The sequence below is a fragment of the Rattus norvegicus genome, chromosome 8 (genome assembly GCF_036323735.1).
Source record: "Rattus norvegicus strain BN/NHsdMcwi chromosome 8, GRCr8, whole genome shotgun sequence".
In the NCBI taxonomy this organism is placed as follows: Eukaryota; Metazoa; Chordata; class Mammalia; order Rodentia; family Muridae; genus Rattus; species Rattus norvegicus.
This window is the reverse complement of record NC_086026.1, coordinates 82,072,398-82,089,474: the sequence shown is the minus strand read 5'-3', so window position 1 is coordinate 82,089,474 and position 17,077 is coordinate 82,072,398. Positions and strand designations below refer to the sequence as shown.

Sequence of the window (17,077 nt, the reverse complement as noted above, 5' to 3'; positions counted from 1 at the left end):
TACTACTCCCAAAAGCTAACTGAGTGTAGCGTGTGCCATCTTTAGTTTGCTTTTACTCTGCTTTGTTACTGAATGTCTCCTCACCAAAGCTTTCACTCCCTAACTTCACATGGACTTTATAGAGTTTAAAGGCTATGACGGCCTTACTGCTCTTACGCTTTTATCTTCGAAGAGATTGTCTTTGGAACAAACAAGGAGTGAAATGGAAGCAGTCAGGGTTCATTTGCCATAGCACAGCATTCCTGATACTGTAGAGCCCTGGGTAGTTCTGCAATGGTGAGTGTGCAGGGGAGGTAGCCTCAGTCCTGCCAGTGTCATTCTGAGTATTCATGACTTACCTTGTTTACCTAGAGAGAGCAGCAGGAAGAGCGAGCTAGGCCTTTTTCAGCACTGACTACGTCATGCAAAGAGGAAGACGGTTACGGTCCGAGGTATGTGACTTCAGTTCTCAATTACGGCTTTCTTTCAGTGACCCTTGTAAATGTTTAATGTATACAATCTTTTTGAAAATGTTAATAATTGAAAGAACAGTATAATATGTAAGTTGGGTCTTCCTAGTCAGATACAAGGCAGGCTCTTAACCTGTTTTATCTCATGTAGTTCTAGGTATTGTTTTAAAGTAGATATTACTGCCTTCATTTGAAAAACTGTAGCTTAGGGAAGGTCAGTGATGTGCAAAGGTCAAACGTTACTTTTCCTGGGATTTACACCATAGCGATGTAAGTGACTTCTAGGCCCTTTCTCGATCTACCACCTTCCTTTTAAAGTTATGTAGAGTTTAGGTAATGATAAATTAGCATAGATACCATATTTTTTTTTACTTCTAGGCATGTTTAGCACATCACGAAATTAGGCAGCCATAAAATATTTGTAGTACATTTAGCAGAAGTGTGACTTCTATGTGAGTACAATTATATAATCTTACTGAAGCAGAGGCAGTGATGGCCCAAACAGCCCGTGTGGTGACTTTGTCTTGATAACTCACAGCTATTCCCAGCATCACACAATGAAATTCTAGCTACACCTGCAGTTTCTGTTCAATGGGATTCTCTTCTTGGTTCCAGGGAGCACCACATTTCACAACTGAGTCTACGGTTTTTTCTGAAGCTTGTTCTTCAGTATATAGAGGACCCCAGTCACAATGGTGACTAAATGGGCCTGTCTTTGCTCTTGAGACCTGTAATTAAAGCCATCGTAACCTCGTGTTTTTCCACCCATGTTGCAGTAAATCTCCAACCCAAATAAGCCTATACAAGGGAAGCACAACTTAATTACCATGAATACAATCTGTACACCTAGATTGGGCAGATCTGTCACTACACTACTCTATTCCCCAGCTAGGAGATCCTTTGAAACTTGCAGTTTCTCCAGGCCATGTGCTTCAGCTCCATCTTCCTTCTACCTCTTCCTCTTCTGTCGACACCCTCTCTCTCTCCTTGCCCCTCTTTCTCTCCTTCTTTCCCCAAAACTTTTTAGCTTCACCTCTCTCCCACTATCCGATCACCGGCTTGAGCCTTTATTTTACAAGTTAAAATAGGGCGAAGGTTCACATGCAGTCACCTGAGGATGGGATTCACTCCTCATCCAGAATTATCAGAATTAACATCAGAATACAAACAGCACCAGGGCAATCCACATACACCCTTCTACTTTGTTCCCAGAAATAATGACTCTGAGACTTCTTTTTTTTTTTTTTTTTTTTTTTTTTTTTTTTTTTTTGGTTCTTTTTTTCGGAGCTGGGGATCGAACCCAGGGCCTTGCGCTTCCTAGGTAAGCGCTCTACCACTGAGCTAAATCCCCAGCCCCGACTCTGAGACTTCTTATCTACGAATAAATGCTTGGGTCAGTAGCTTTGGTTCTTTCACCAACTATTTTTTTATTCTGAAATCTTTATTACAGCAGCATGATAGAAACAGGCCACCAGCCCAAACCTTGTGGTCTGAGGAAAGACCTGTGTCCATGGGGCTCCAGGTAGTGCATCAGGGTTATCACCACGAGTAGGATACAGGCCTCACCTCTTACAGTTGTATTCAAAGCAATAAATTAAAATGACCATCAGCACCCTCAAGACCCTCAACCACAGAAGCATAGCAGGAAGCAAAGCAACAGTTTACGGGCGCTCGCTCTTCTAGCCAAGGCCTAGGCTGTTCCCACTAAGAGCATCTGGAGTAGGGATTACACAGCGGCCATCTAGGTCGTCTCCTCATTTGCGTCTATCAAGATGCTTGAAGGACCCAGATCCAAATGCAATGACCCTGTGAGAGGCAACACCTTTGGAAGGTACTGGGGTGTTTTGGCAACTGAAAGGATGGGCGCCCCAGACAGAGGAGGGACTCAAAAGAAATGCTGGTGTGGGTTCTACCTGTTTGTATCTCTCTGACCATCATGGCCCAGGACAGCCAAGCTGGTTGAGTGGGAAGGAAGAGGAGCTGACAGGCCACACAGACTCCCTCCTGACCAAGTAGCCCCTTAGTGCACACTGTGGGGATAGGCAGGATCTGGCCCCTTGGGCTTTGTGAGGGGAAGGAGAACCCCCCTAGGGTTTCAGATAGGGCATGAATTGATCCTAAAGGCAGGGAGGGATTGGCAGTGGCCCTTCCTCTGCTTAGTGATCACCTGAGGAGGCCTTTCCCAAGCTACAGGTAGATGGATGCCTATGACTTCTGTGAGAGTGCAGGTCTGAGTGGGCCCCTGGCTACTAGAGCCCTGGGGGTGGAGGTGGGGGTGGGGCTTTAGGCACAGGGCTGGGAGCTGTCTGAGCAGCTTCCCTGAGGCTCTCCCTGAGGGCAGCTTCTGCTCCTGGCAGGCCCCCAGGCAGTCCATTTCAGTGCCCCTGATTCCTTCCAGCAGCTCTGAGCTCATCCGCAGACACAGAGCAGGCGCCTAGGCCGAGCACTGCAACCCCAATGCTACCTATGGATTGTGGGTGGAGAGTACATCGCAAAGGTGTAATCTGTAGCACAGAGGGCCCAAGACGTTTGGGCGTGCTTTTTGACCAAGGCCTGATGGTCACTGGGCAGAGAAAGGCAGTGCAGAATCAGGGCCACAAAATCATGCGCAATCACAGCAGCTAGGTTCCACTTGAGCTTCCCCTGCAGCAGCACCTCCCATTCCTACAACCAAGCCAGGGAACCACAGCTTGGTCCAATAGATACTAAGCTTCTCAAAGTCAGGGGCGTGGTCCCCACCCCTGCAGCTTGTGGGCCAGCATCAGGCAGATGGTACCTAGAAGCTACAATTGTGCCTTTCACCTTTTGGGTGGGGACGCAGGACAGGTCCCCACCCTGCAATTTATAGCCAGAGGGAAGACATCCTCCTTGCAGCGCTGCTCTTCACCTCCAGCATCCAGTATGCCAGCATCTTGCCAGCATCTTCCGCATGTGCGGCTGGATCTTTTGCATGCACTGGAAGTAGGAGGCTCACAGCACATAGCACTTCTCTAGGCAGAGCAAACTGCGGGACACACTGGCGCCCCAGCAGTCGCGGGTCGGGCCTGGCCCAGGGCTTGTGTCGGGTGCCCTTGCAACACAGCAGCTCCATCCTGCTATGGCTCATGGGTGAGAGCAGGAGTGCGGGCTAGCTAGTCCTAGGAGAGTGCAAAGTGCGTGATGTGACAGCGCGGGGTGCGGGTGGGGCTGGTGCTGGTATTCACTAATTCTTAATCACTCATTATTTTATTCTAAGTTATGTCATATAGCTGGCTACCTGGTTGTCAGATTTATATTACCGTCTTCTGTGTCTGGGGTGAATCTCCTGTGCCTAACTTTTCTTAAAATTCTCTCTCTCTCTCTCTCTCTCTCTCTCTCTCTCTCTCTCTCTCTCTCTGTGTGTGTGTGTGTGTGTGTCTGTCTGTCTCTCTCTGTCTCTTTCCCTCTGTCTCTGTCTCTGTCTCTCTCTCTTTCTCTCTCTGTCTCTCTGTCTCTGTCTCTCTGTCTCTGTCTCTGTCTCTCTCTCTCTCTCGATGCCCCACCTTCTAATCTTGCCTCAGCTCATTAGCCAATCAATCTTTATTGACGTGTGATTCTTCCATTCAGTACCAAAGATTATCTCTAAACAGGTATCTGTTGAGAGCACTAGCTGCTTTTGCAGAGGACCCTGATTCATTTTTCAGCCCCATGTTGCTTGGCTGACAACACCTGTCACTCTAACTCTAAGGAATCTAACACCCTGACATCCTGAGCAGTACACACACACTCACTCACTTAAAAAATAAGTATCAAAATAAAGATTTTTTAAAAACCACCTGCCAGCTGCCTGCCACTATGAAGTGCACAGTACTAATTGCTGGTGCATTTCCCTGCAAGACTCTTTGCAACATAGCTATTGTGACTGGGACCCTCTGTACAGTGAAGAATGAGTCTTGTGAAGAACTCTGTGTGTGGTAGTGTGTGGTACTCACTGGAACCAAGAAGAGAGAACCATACAGCACAGAAACTGTGTGTGGCTGGAATTGCACTGTAACTCTCAGAAGACAGCTTCAAAACACGGGCTGTTTGAGGATTATTACTGCCTACCACTTTGGGGTTTTCTCTCTATAAATCAGAAGTATAGTTTGTATTATTATTTGGCATGTGCCTATGTTTAAATAACAGTAAATCACTGATATGTATCATATGTGGTTCTATCTGTGTTTTATGGAAGAAAATACCCAGTAGCTACCCAAATTCCAAAATTAGGATTACAGATAAAATTGGGCCTGGCTTTTATCCAGAAAATGAAAGAATCAAAATGATGTATCTGCAGCCGAGCCTTAGTTCCTGCTGGAGCGAGCACAAGACTGGTTTTATGAGCTTAAAAGTAAACTGCTGATCTTTCACTAAGTTTTTCTCATGTCCAATGTGGTGATGTCTCTGGTTACCTGCTACCAGTGGATATTTTTATGTTAGTGTGCACACATGTTAGTGTGCACATGTGCACACAGTGTGGAAGTCGGAAGATAACCTCTCTCTTTCCACCATGTGAGTCCCAGGGATTGAACTCACGTCATCAGGCGCCCTCATCTCATAACTCATCCTGTCAACATAGACTTTTGTTAAGCCGTTTCAATGGGTAGCTTTTATCATGTGAAACATGACATTTGATTATTATTGGGAATTATTAAAGATGAGAGACAATTCTGTAAAGAGGCTGTCCATTTCACTTAGAGTAGTAATAACCTTAAAGGGGTAAGGCAGTGCATTCTGTGATAGGTCTTCAGCACCTGTGGTTGCACTGTCAGAAATATAGGAAGGAAACCAGAATTTAGTGTAACACCCAACTCCTGTAGTGTGCTGGAAGCAAGGTTGACTACCAAGACCACCTCGGTTATCGGATAGAAGTCTAATGTGAGTCAGAGCACTGTACTGCAGTGCATCTTGGGAGGGAGTGGACCAGCAGAGGTGGCATGGTATACCTCACAGTCATGAGCAGCTGGCAGCTGTTTATTTTAAAGATTTATTTATTTTATGTATGTGAGTACACTGTCAACTGTCTTCAGACACACCAGAAGAGGGCATCAGACCCCATTACAGATGGTCGTGAGCCACCATGTGGTTGCTGGGAATTGAACTCTGGACCTCTAGAAGAGCAGTCAGTGCTCTTAACCACTGAGCCATCTCTCCAGCCCGGCAGATGTTTTTAAAATGTTCTTTATTTTTCGTTTATTATTTTTGACTATGTATGTGGGTGTGGATGTCTGTGGATGTGAATGTCACTGTATCTGGAGAGAGGCATTGGGTTCCTTGAAACTGGAGTTGCCCAACTTGGGTGCTGAGAACTAAACTGTGGTCTAGTGCTCTTAGCCACTGAACTTTCCCTCCAGTCCCTGGTAGATATTTTCAGTTGTACATGTGTGTGTTTGGAAGGTGTGGGGTGGGATGGACAGTGCAGGAACATGTTGATGTCTAATGAAATAGTAGGCATATACTTAAAGTAAGGACACTTCAAGATACTTATGTATAATTTCAGAAAGATTTGTGTGCTGTGTGTGAAAAAGGTTATTTTCCATAAATTTGAGATATTTTGAGAGCTTCTTTTTAGTAGATATGATCTAAGTATCCTTCCGTCTTAAATTGTAAGAAACCTATACACGGCCAGCTCACGAGGTAATGTCTGATGGAGAGCTGTTTGATTCTGTGTGTCCTCTACTGTGGCCAGTCATTCTAGGGATTATGATGGCATTTCCCCCATGTAGTAATAGATAATTTCACAGTGTGATCCATGATATTAATACAGATGCTTTAGACAGTAGGTCAGGGGCAGGAGAGCTTTCCTTGGAAAGGGCCAGATAGCAAATGTTTTAGGACTTGTGGGCTTAGATAGTCTCGGTCACAACTACTCTAGTCTGTTGTAGAGTGAAACCAGCGCAGGCAGTAGGTCATGAGTGGATGTGTGTAGCTCCAAGGTCATGAATGGGTGTGCATAGATCTAGCCACTGGTGAGCCAGTGTATGTACACACCTACAGAGATGCCTTGTTCTAAACTACAGCTATAACTATAAAACCTAAGATAAAAAGTTCATAAAAATGGATTTAGATTTACCTTTTCACTTATGTGATGCCTGTTACTTAATGTTAGTTTAAAATTTTATATGTGAAATGCTGTGCCAGATTCAAAGCATTAAGCAATGAGAGAGGCAGGCTGGACCCTGCTGTCATGAGTTGATAATGTTGGAAAGAGAGACCCTGACCAAGTGTTCACATGCGTTAGAATAGCTTGGTGTTGCGCATGCTCACAAGCAAAGGTGCTGCTACGGGCTGTTTGTTCTGTTATTAGTGCACGTGTGCACCCATGCTTGTGTGCACGTGCATGCAAGCACAGATGGAGTAGCGTTCTCCCTCCACCATGTGGGTCCTGTGGATCAAACTCAGGTGCTCAGGCTTGGTGTATTTATATGCTGAGCCATCTTGCCATCTCTGACTCATTAAAGAAATGGATAGCCTTTGTTATGATTTACATTAGTAAAAATTCATACATTCCCCTAAAAAGATACTGTCATACCTTCTCTGTAGTGAATTACTTACCCTGAGCACTTTTTATTTGCCATTATTCAAAGCAAACTAATGTCTAGGAACTAGACTCAAAGTGAAATCTAATTCTGTGTGCATATGTAATTATTAAAGATGTTACATCTAGATGTAACATATAGAAATCAACTTATAAATCATGTGATATTAATGTATAGCTAGTTGGAGTTAGAGCAGATTTCACCTTTAGGATATAATACTGTTGAATTTTATAGTCTTTCAGCTTAATGCCATCTGTTTTAATGTAGCGCTTACTTTTGGTTTGTAGAGATCTGTTGTCATCTGAAGGGATGGCTCATCCATGGTCAGAAACCAAGGTATGAAATCAAACTTTCCATTAATACAGTTATATTTTATAGAATTCAGGATTTTTAACTAAAAAGCAAAATAAAACAAACCAAGACTATATGTGTGCCACCTCATACATGTTGATGTCAGAGGACAACTTGTGGAGGTGGCCTCCCCTTCTACCACGCAGAATCTGGGAACTGAATTCAGGCCATCACACTTAGCAAGCGTCTTACCAGCCATCTTGCTGGCTCTTAGGGTTGATTTTATTTTTTGTTTGTTTGTTTTTAAAGACAAGTAGGGGAAGAGTATTATGCAATAAATAGAATGTAATACTCAGCTGTGATACACTAATTCAGCATTGATTATAAAAGATCTTGGACAATTTCTGCCGTATAATTTCACTGGAGAATAGTGAACAAAGTTTCAAAGAAGAGACTTTATAAAATTAGGCTCTCCATTTCTCCATGAATCCTGTAAAGTCAGACAGGTCCTCATCTAGAAAGCGTGGGACAGAGGTCCATCTGGAAACCGGGCTTCCTGGGATCTCCAGGTTTCTATCCACAAGGGAACTGTAAATTTCAATGCTAGGGAAGGCCTGTTTTCCACATGGTTGGTTAATGAGGAGAGCAGAAGTCTGTGAATCAATGCATCCTTATTTAATGTTCACTCCCTGGCTGAATATACATGTATCTTTGGGACTCATTTTCTGTATTCCTCATTCTCTTGGTCTGGGTGCTGTTTAGATCAATCCTGAATAGTTCTGGGATGCCTGAAAATGCAGTTGAGTTAATTATATAAAAATGCCAATTCTTTTTTTTTTTTTTTTGTTCTTTTTTTCGGAGCTGGGGACCAAACCCAGGGCCTTGTGCTTCCTAGGCAAGCGCTCTACCACTGAGCTAAATCCCCAACCCCCAAATGCCAATTCTTATTTGTAGCAAAATAATAATTGCATATGTTACAAAATTGTTGGAACTGGAGAAAAGGTTCATTGGTTGAGAGCACTGACTGCTGTCCAAAAGACCCAGGTGCCAGTCCCAGCGCTTACATGGCAGCTCACAACTGTTTTAACTCTAGCTTCAGGGGATCTAACACCCTTACACAGATACAGTAATGATGCACAGAAGAAATAAAAAGTTTAAAATATGTTTTTTAAAAGGAGAAATGATCAGACTTTTAGTTAATTATAGTTTCAATTCTTTTTCCCTAGCCAAAGACCAAAAACACTGGTCCTGTAAATAAGATTCAAAACAGACTCCACTCTGCAGATAAAGAAAGGAAAATAAATTCAAGGTATAGTACAGTTTGACAAGTATGAGTTTGCTTTTCTCTTTTACAGTCCACAGTATCTGCATTCTCAGTTTTAAACTTTCTGTTTCTCCCAATTTTTATAAAGCTCCCAATATCAAGCTACCACATGTATCCCAGCATACTTAATAATTCTGGAGCTGTTTACTGCAGTTAATAACCATTCTGTGTTCTCTAAAACAAAATCACTACTTTTTCATAAGTAGTGAACAGTATAAATTTTATTGCCGTTCTAATGAGATACTATTGAAACTGGTACTGAGATCTGGGTCTTGTTTAAAGATTTTTTTAAAAAATATATATGTTTCTATGAGTGTTTAAGTGTATGCCATGTACGTATAGGTTCCCTTTGAGAACAGAAGAGAGTATCCAACTCCCCAGAGGTCCCTGCAGTTGTAAGCTGCATTTAGGTGCTGGGAACAAACCTGGGTCCTCTGGGAGAACAAGTGTTCCTAACTGGTAAACTATCATTTTAGCCTTGGGCCCTGGTTTTTGAATCATTCTGCCAGGTTCTTTTAAATAGAGTAAATTGTCTTCCAGTTCTTGACTTTTTGACAGATGCCATATATTATTGTGTTTGTGGGAGGGGAATAGTTTGAAATGGTGTAAATTAGGTTATGTCAAAGTTATAATTTACATTCTGATTTTTAAAGAGTACAAGACTACCTTTCTGATCATAAACATGTTTCCTTTCTTTTGGATATTTTTTAATTTACATTTCAAATGTTATCCCCTTTCCCGGTTTTGTATCCATAAACCCCTATCCCATTCCCCATTCCCTTCTTCTATAAGGGTGCTCCCCCACCCATCTACCTACCCCTTCCTGCCTCCACGCCCTGACATTCCCCTACACTGGGGGGTCGAGCCTTGGCAGGACCAAGGGCTTTCATTGGTGCCCAACAAGGCCATCCTCTGCTACATATGCATTTGGAGCCATGGGTCTGCCGTGTGTAGTCTTTGGGTAGTGGTTTAGTTCCTGGGAGCTCTGGTTGGTTGGTATTGTTGTTCTCATGTGTACATGTTTATATGTTTTCATGAGACAGGCTATGATAGGTTTTTTTTTTTTTTTTTTTGATCAACCAAGAAGCTGTTAAATCTTTATGTCTGTGAACCTACACAGGCTGGTAATTACAGTGTAATAATGCAGAAATCTTTTTTAACTCTTGTGTCTTTTAATTGCTTTAAAGAGAAAAAAATAGAATTGAAGGGTCAGAAGATAAAATTAATAAAACTAGCCTGAAGAGATCGTTGGCTAAACTGCATTTATGACTGCAGAATTCTCTTGACCTGGCTTCACAGTCACTCTTTAAATAAAGGGCAGCCATTGCAAGAATTCAGAAGCATTTGCCGGGGTTGGGGATTTAGCTCAGTGGTAGAGCGCTTGCCTAGCGAGCGCAAGGCCCTGGGTTCGGTCCCTAGCTCTGAAAAAATAAAAAATAAAAAAGTAACCTGAGCTTTCAGAATCACAGTCTTGGTGACATCTTGATGTATTTGATCTGGTCCAGTCTTGAGTGCTTTTGGAAGTGAGTTTCATTCCCTAATTGTTTCTCCATTTAATGTTAAAAGTCAAATCCAACATTTTTTGTTAACTTTGAATCTTGTCAATGTGTTTCCCCACGTGGAAAACAAGTGTTAGGTTTGATGGCACTGGTAATTCTTTCTCAGTGATGGGGCAGCATCACCGGACAGTTCTTCTCCAGCAGTGTGCAAAATTAAAACTGTAGAGTGGATGTGACCAGTAGGCCTGCATGTGCCCATCGCAAGGACTGAATGCCTCCTTAGACTCTTAGGACAAAGTCCTCGAAAGTCTCCACCATAGATGTCACTATGTTTAAATTTTATAACAGGCCTATATGGTTTTGTTTGAGCAAAGCTCCACATCCTTTCCACCATTTTGTTTCTCCTCATGTATGCCTGCATGTCTTATCTCTTAGTGTTAAACTGAAATATCCTGACGTGCAGACTGCCAATGATGTGGCCATTCCAGACGATTTCTCAGACTTCTCCCTTGCCAAGACAATTAGCAGGATTGAAGGGCAGCTGGAAGAGGACGTCTTGCCAGAGTGTGCAGACGATGACAGCTTCTGTGGTGTTAGTAAGGACATTGGGACAGGTAGGTTTTCTTTTCTTGGTAGTTTTTCTCTTAACATTACAGCTATTTAGTTAGAAAAGAGATTTGGGGGAACTATTTCTTTAAAAATTTATCATGATTTATGGATTTGTGTCTAGATAATAATCATGTAGAGAGATAGAGAGGGTGGAAGGAAGGATGGAGTCTATTGGCCATCAGTAATTGTTGACCAAGGGCGATGGCATGAGTTCACTGAACTTTCCTCTGCTATCATCTCTGTCAGATGTTTTGTATTGTAGAAGGGCATGACTATAGTATTGTTTTGAGTTTTTTGAAGTTTTCCACTGAAATTAAAATGTTCCATAGCTTATCACTGGAATGGAGTGTCTCTGAATTCCTTTCATTTATTTTTATTATATTTATTATATGTTAAATCAATATATTTGAAAAGGATAATTGAATTGATTAGCAACAGATAAGTAATCAAATGAGTTTTTAATGAAAATAATTTCCTTTCTGATTAACTTAGACTCTGCATGTTACTAGAAAAACCATTGAATTTAATCATCTAAAAGCATTGTATTCGTTAGCAGCAATGCCCTAAAATTACTGAAGTTATGAGGAGCCACCTGTGCTGTTGGAACAAAAACCAGAACAATTGGAATGTGTAAGCACAGTTACTGTGAACTGTCATTTGGCTGTGAAGTGAATATGGGTGTACACTACGGTTAGCTGTGACTCCAATCTGGCTCCAGTCTCCCCCCTGTGATAGCGGTTCTCCATTTGGAAGTTAGAGCTTGTCAAATGATGTCTTAAACCTAGCGAATGTATCATAAGAGGCTGCCAGTGTGTCGTTTTCAAATATACAGTTTATTGTTCACACATTGGAAGGGGAGGACAGCAACTCACAGCACACGAATCTAACAGCCTAACAGCCTAGCTCTAAGGGCTGCCGCCTTTTACCTGGAGGCGTGACTCGCTCAGACAGTGGCAGCAGTAACACAGAATACCTTGCAGGTTCGATAGTCCAGTCCAGGGCACAGCAAGCCACCATGACTACACCCATTGGTGTAGTAGGACAGTGAGGGGGTTCTGGCTCTGAGGCAGATGGTCCTTTGGAGCAACGTTGCTTGAGCTTAATACGGACCAATTAGTCATGTCTCAACTGTGCTTAGCCATTCAGCCAGGGTGCCAGTCAGTCAGTGGTCGCCAAGGTCAGTGAAGATTCCCTTGTTGCTAGGATACATGGCTTGTGTGCGTTGAGCTATATTAGAGACCAACCTCTTCTGAGCTGTCTGGGGCCTGGGTTTCTATGTTCTTCTGAAGTTTGTCCCCTCCTTGCAGACATTTGGCCCGTTCTCCTGATTGATGTGGGCTACCTGCTCCCCGGCCATTGCTTGTTCCACCAGGTGCTTGCTTCTGCTGTCAGCTTGTTCTGACTGTCAGGATGTTTAGCAGGAGTGCCTCCTGTCTTATTTTTTTGTTTTTAGTTTTAAGTATTCACTATAGATGATCAGAAAGTTTAACTCTCAAATTCTGATACTGGAGACTCCTAATAGGTTGTGTGTGTCATGACTGAGCTGCACTCTAGTTAGTGGGAAGCAGTTCAGTTATGCATTTATAGCATCTACTGACCTAGTCAAGCCCCTGGAACTAGTAGAAGGAAGAACAGTAAATGGTTGTTACTCTTCAGATGCCTTCCAGAATGTGCTGGGCAGATGTTTGTTCCTGGAGACAGTCACCCACTGCCCAGTTACAGGACAGAGGTGTAGAAATCCAGGACTACTACAGGCTGTACCATGAGCAGTCCAGTAACACTGTCTCAGTACCTTCTTCAGTGTGCTTACCCAGGAAGAGTATCCAGACGCTTGCTTGGTGTGGCTGGGTCATGGGTGGAAATGAATGGTCTGGAGTCAGTTTGGGAGCACAGACCATAAGATAGGAAACTTCATTTTTGTTAGAGAGGATGTGTTTGTTTCTGTCAAATTCTTGGACATTGCCAACCTGTGACTGCTATTAATTCTGGTTGATATATTTTGGATCACTGTGAGTCCGGTCTGTAAAAGTGCAAGAATACTAGTTTGTAGGCGTGGTTCTTAGGAGGAAGGGGTTGTCTTGTCCTCTGCCTTTGCTCACTCTCCATGGTTGATGTGACCACCTGTTGCTGTTTTTTGTATTTTGTTTCCTACATGTGGAATGTTTAATGTGTACAGTGTTCCTGCCATGTTCTCCTGTTAGACTGTCTATTTTGGCCATATTTTACTCATAAAATATGACCTTTTGGTTATTAGTATCTTAGATTTGATTTTTTTTTAAAAAAAAAAAGCAGTCATGTAATGATTTGACTTAACAGAGGCTCAGATCCGATTTCTAAAGGCCAAGCTCCATGTGATGCAGGAGGAGCTGGACAGCGTTGTGTGTGAATGCAATAAGAAGGTAAGCTTGCATGGCCTCTGGCAAGAGTGCTCTACTGAAGATGTGAGTCCATTTTAATTATATTTTGGATAGCCTAATTTAGATTACAATTACAGTTAAATATCAGATTTGAAAATTGTGTATATATATATGTATATATATCAAACTGTATTCTGAAATTCTGAATTCTACAAAGCTTGTCAAAAACTTTTTTGAATATCTCAAAATTGTTAAAATTAAAGGTAACTACTTTAGACTTGCTAGAATAGCTATTCAGTATAAAATATCTGGCTTCCATTTCTGATAGTGAGTATGAAATGGGCTTTATTTTTTTTTCAGCAATTCATGAAAATATCTTATCAGAGAGCATCTGAGACTCTTGTTTTCTGCTGTGCATTCTATTAGCAGATCTTGTACATTATTCACATAATTGATAATATCATTGATTGTAGGAGGATGAAATTCAGGACTTAAAGTCCAAGGTGAAAAATTTGGAAGAAGACTGTGTGCGACAACAGCGAACAGTTACATCCCAGCAAACCCAGATAGAGAAATATAGGAACCTTTTTGAAGAAGCAAATAAAAGATGTGACGAATTACAGCAACAGCTGTCATCAGTGGACCGGGTAAACATTCGCCTCATCTGCTGCCCAGTCCCCAGGACACACTGAAACCACTGGGGCTACACTTCTGTCAGCTTTTGTTTGTTAATACTTACTGCAAACATCCCCCTAAACAATATTTGACAACTTTTTGAGATACACACACTGGATTTCACCTTCTAGTAAAGTATGTAGTTCAGTCAGTGACTTCATGGGTTCATGTAGCTATAATCCCATGTAGAACGTAGTCATAGCTTCCAAAAGATGTCTTTTACCCTTCAGTCCTCAGACCCCACTCACGTCTCCCATCCGTGCCAGCCCTGGGTTATTACTGTGTATTTTGTCTCAGTAGGTCTGTCTGTTCTGGAAATTTCCTTCTACATAGACTCAAATAATGTACAGTCATGTGTTTGATTTCTCTTATTGAACACAATGGTTTTTGTTTGTTTTTTTTCCCCTGTTTATTCATGTTATAATACTAATTGTTTCATTCTTCTTTAATTGTGGAGCATACTCCATTTGTGTACATATTTTGTAATTAGTGTTTGTTTGCAATGCTGGGGTTGAAGCAGTGCCTTTCCCGGGGACAGTTGTCAGCTGTTCTCTGATGCTGTTGGCTCATGTCACTTCCTGTCAGCAGCACGAGGGTCCACCTTCAGACAGACGTCTGAAGTTAGCCTTGGCTTACAGCATCCAACAGGCCTGAATAGATGCACACACCTGCACACACACATAGAACCATCTTTACTGACTGGGTGTGAGACCTACGCCTTCAGTCCCAGCACTGAAGGTGCTGAGGCAGGTGTTGGTCGTGTGTGCTGTGTGCTCCTCTCTGGTCTGTCTGTACAGATGACAAGACCAAGCTCCAAAGCTCCTCGTGCTTCCTCTGTGGTCTGCATGTTAGACACTTGGATATTGTGCTCATCTTCTGTAATTCCACTTTGCTTTTTTTTTTAAACATGTATTTCCAAAGGCAGAAGTTTTAATTTTTGGTAAATTGTATATATTATTATATTCAAGTTTTCATTCTGCCTAGAAACTTTTGCCTACCCCAAAGCCATGAGAATTTTTCTTTTAAGTATTTTATGTAGTCTGTATCGATCAGCATCATATGAGTCTATTCATATGATCTATTTCAAGTTGAGTTTATGTGTAGTGTGAAATGGCCGTTTCTTTTCATGTAGGTAACATTGGGGCAAATACTGAGTTACCCTCATTTTATTACCATATCATTGGATGTCAGGCCCAGTTCAAGACTTTTAAAACAAGTGTAAAATTAAAACTTTCAGATTTTTTTCCCATAAAACTTGTCTAATATGGGAAGTGAGTATTTTTGGGGCAGGGGGGCATCAGTGATTTTATCTGTTTTTAAGAAGCAGTGTATTTTCTTTGCATGCTATAAAAGTTACCAGGACATAGTGTTGGGCTTGATGGTTCAACCTTTTTATGTCCTGGGGTAAAAGCTCTTGGGAGACTAAGTTTGAGGCCAGCCTGGTCTAGAGAGTGAGACTCTGATTCAAAAAAAAAAGAAAAGAGGGGTTGGGGATTTGGCTCAATGGTAGAGTGCTTGACTAGGAAGCGCAAGGTCCTGGGTTCGGTCCCCAGCCCTGAAAAAAAAAAAGAAAAAAAAAGAAAAGAAAAGAAGTTATCAGTGTATGATTGAAAACAAATGTTTTCAAAGTTTTTACTCAGGTTTTCTTTTTCTTTAGTGAGTTTACTCATATAGAGACATGTCATTTGTTCCTTTGCTGCTCTTCCTCCTTGCCGTCCTTTTCAGATTTTTGAGAAGGAAGTTACAAAGTCACCAGCAAATTGAAGGACAAAGGTTCATGGCTGCCGAGGCCCGCTCTGCAAGGTGACAGTGAGAGCCGAGTTCCCAGCATAGCTGCCTCCCTCACACAAGGCAGTGCAGAAGGCTGAGGCAGCAGATGGCAGCCAGGCGCAGCTTGGTTTGTTTAGGGACCTACATAAGGAGCAGCATGTGTTTTGTTTTGTTTTTCTCTTTAATTACTCAAAGCCACAGAGATGAGTTTCAAAGATGATGTGATATAGCCAAGGAAGAAATGTTTAAAAGGACGAGTGTCGCATTACAGTGCGCTCTGGCCTTACAGTGACTTCTGGGTTACTGAGTGTTCTTCAGAGGCTCTGGGCCAGCTAGGCCATGTGTGGTATGGGATGCAATAGAGGTGTCAGTATGATAAGACAAGCCTGAATCATTTTAAATTTTTAATTAATTATTTGTTTATGTGCATGTGTATGCCTGCATACCTGTGTGTACACCAAGTGCATATGGTGTCCAAAGCCGGAATAGGGAATAGCTTCCTGGAACTAGAGTCACAGGCCATTGCAAGCTGCCTAACATGAGTGTTGGCAGCAAATGCTATCAATCACCGTGCAATCTCAAGCCTTTATGAAGATACTGTTAGTGCCTTTTACATGAAACTATGATGTTGGGACTATAGAAATAAAAACCATTGATAACTTTAAAAGTTTCACTGCAATGGGAGAAGCAAGCAAGGAAATAGTTTTAGCACCTGCAGCAGATGCTGTGCTAAATCTCTATCAGGATTCTCTAGAAGCCCTGAAGAAAAGGTATCAAAATAAAGTAGATAACGGGATCGGAGGCAGAAAAGTCCGTGTCCACCAGGGAGAGATACAAGTAGTGCTTTTGAAGTCCCTGCTAGAACATGTGTGGTAGGGAGGGAGCTGGTTACCACAGAGTTTACAGTTTATGAGGTGGGTTATTGTTTTTTTAAATGTTAACCGTCCACTTGGCAGAAGCTCAGTATCTTAGAATATTTGCATAATACAAGGCCTCCGTACTTTGCAAGCTAAGCTGTTTCTGCTCTAGTTGGAGAATTCCCAGTGGGGTTAATGCACAGTCCTCCATTTTTCTGTTGTTTCCTCAAGCAGTAGACGTTGTCAGTTCTCCACAAGAGCACTATCCATGGGCAAATGATGTCTTACATTGACCTTTTGGAGGGTTCCCAGAAGACCTTGAGCGAGCTAGACTTGGAGGTGCATGCCTAGATCCCAGCATTCAGGAGGCAGTCATAGAAGGGCTGAGAGTTTCAGCCCCTCCTGGGCTACACATATAGCAAGATCCTGTCTCCAGAAAAGTGAAAAGTTGTGCTCCTACAATGGATGTGGAAGATAATTATACAGTGTTTTGAATCAGTAGAAGGAGGCAGAAAATGCTAAACAAAAAAGAGCAATATTCATTGGGGCTGGAGAAATGGCTCAGTGGTTAAGAGCACCAGCTGTTGTTCCAGAGGACTGGGGTTCAATTCCCAGCACCCACATAACGGATTACAACCATCTGTAACCCCTGCTCCAGGAGATCTGATGCCTTCTTCTGGGCTCTGCAGGCACCAGGCTCACAGAGAGGT

At 42.4% G+C, this 17,077-nt stretch overlaps 1 protein-coding gene and 1 pseudogene across 14 annotated transcripts in view; one reads left to right on the top strand and one right to left on the bottom strand.

Moving 5' to 3' along the window:
- The window catches only part of Tex9 (testis expressed 9), a 45,420-nt gene that overhangs the window by 5,139 nt on the left and 23,204 nt on the right, over positions 1-17,077 (top strand). For 3 of the 14 annotated variants that reach the window (XM_039082505.2, NM_001399268.1, XM_006243344.5), the window contains exons 4-9: positions 352-431; positions 7,273-7,321; positions 8,503-8,585; positions 10,535-10,713; positions 13,025-13,107; positions 13,539-13,712. In XM_039082505.2, the coding sequence (XP_038938433.1) occupies positions 352-431; positions 7,273-7,321; positions 8,503-8,585; positions 10,535-10,713; positions 13,025-13,107; positions 13,539-13,712 (648 nt within the window). Of the gene's footprint in view, positions 1-351; positions 432-7,272; positions 7,322-8,502; positions 8,586-10,534; positions 10,714-10,762; positions 13,713-17,077 lie in introns of those variants that run through there. The other 11 variants (XR_005488302.2, XR_005488301.2, XR_005488300.2 and 8 more) reach the window with 11 other exon arrangements.
- On the bottom strand, positions 2,545-3,540 carry Ccnd3-ps1 (cyclin D3, pseudogene 1; annotated as a pseudogene).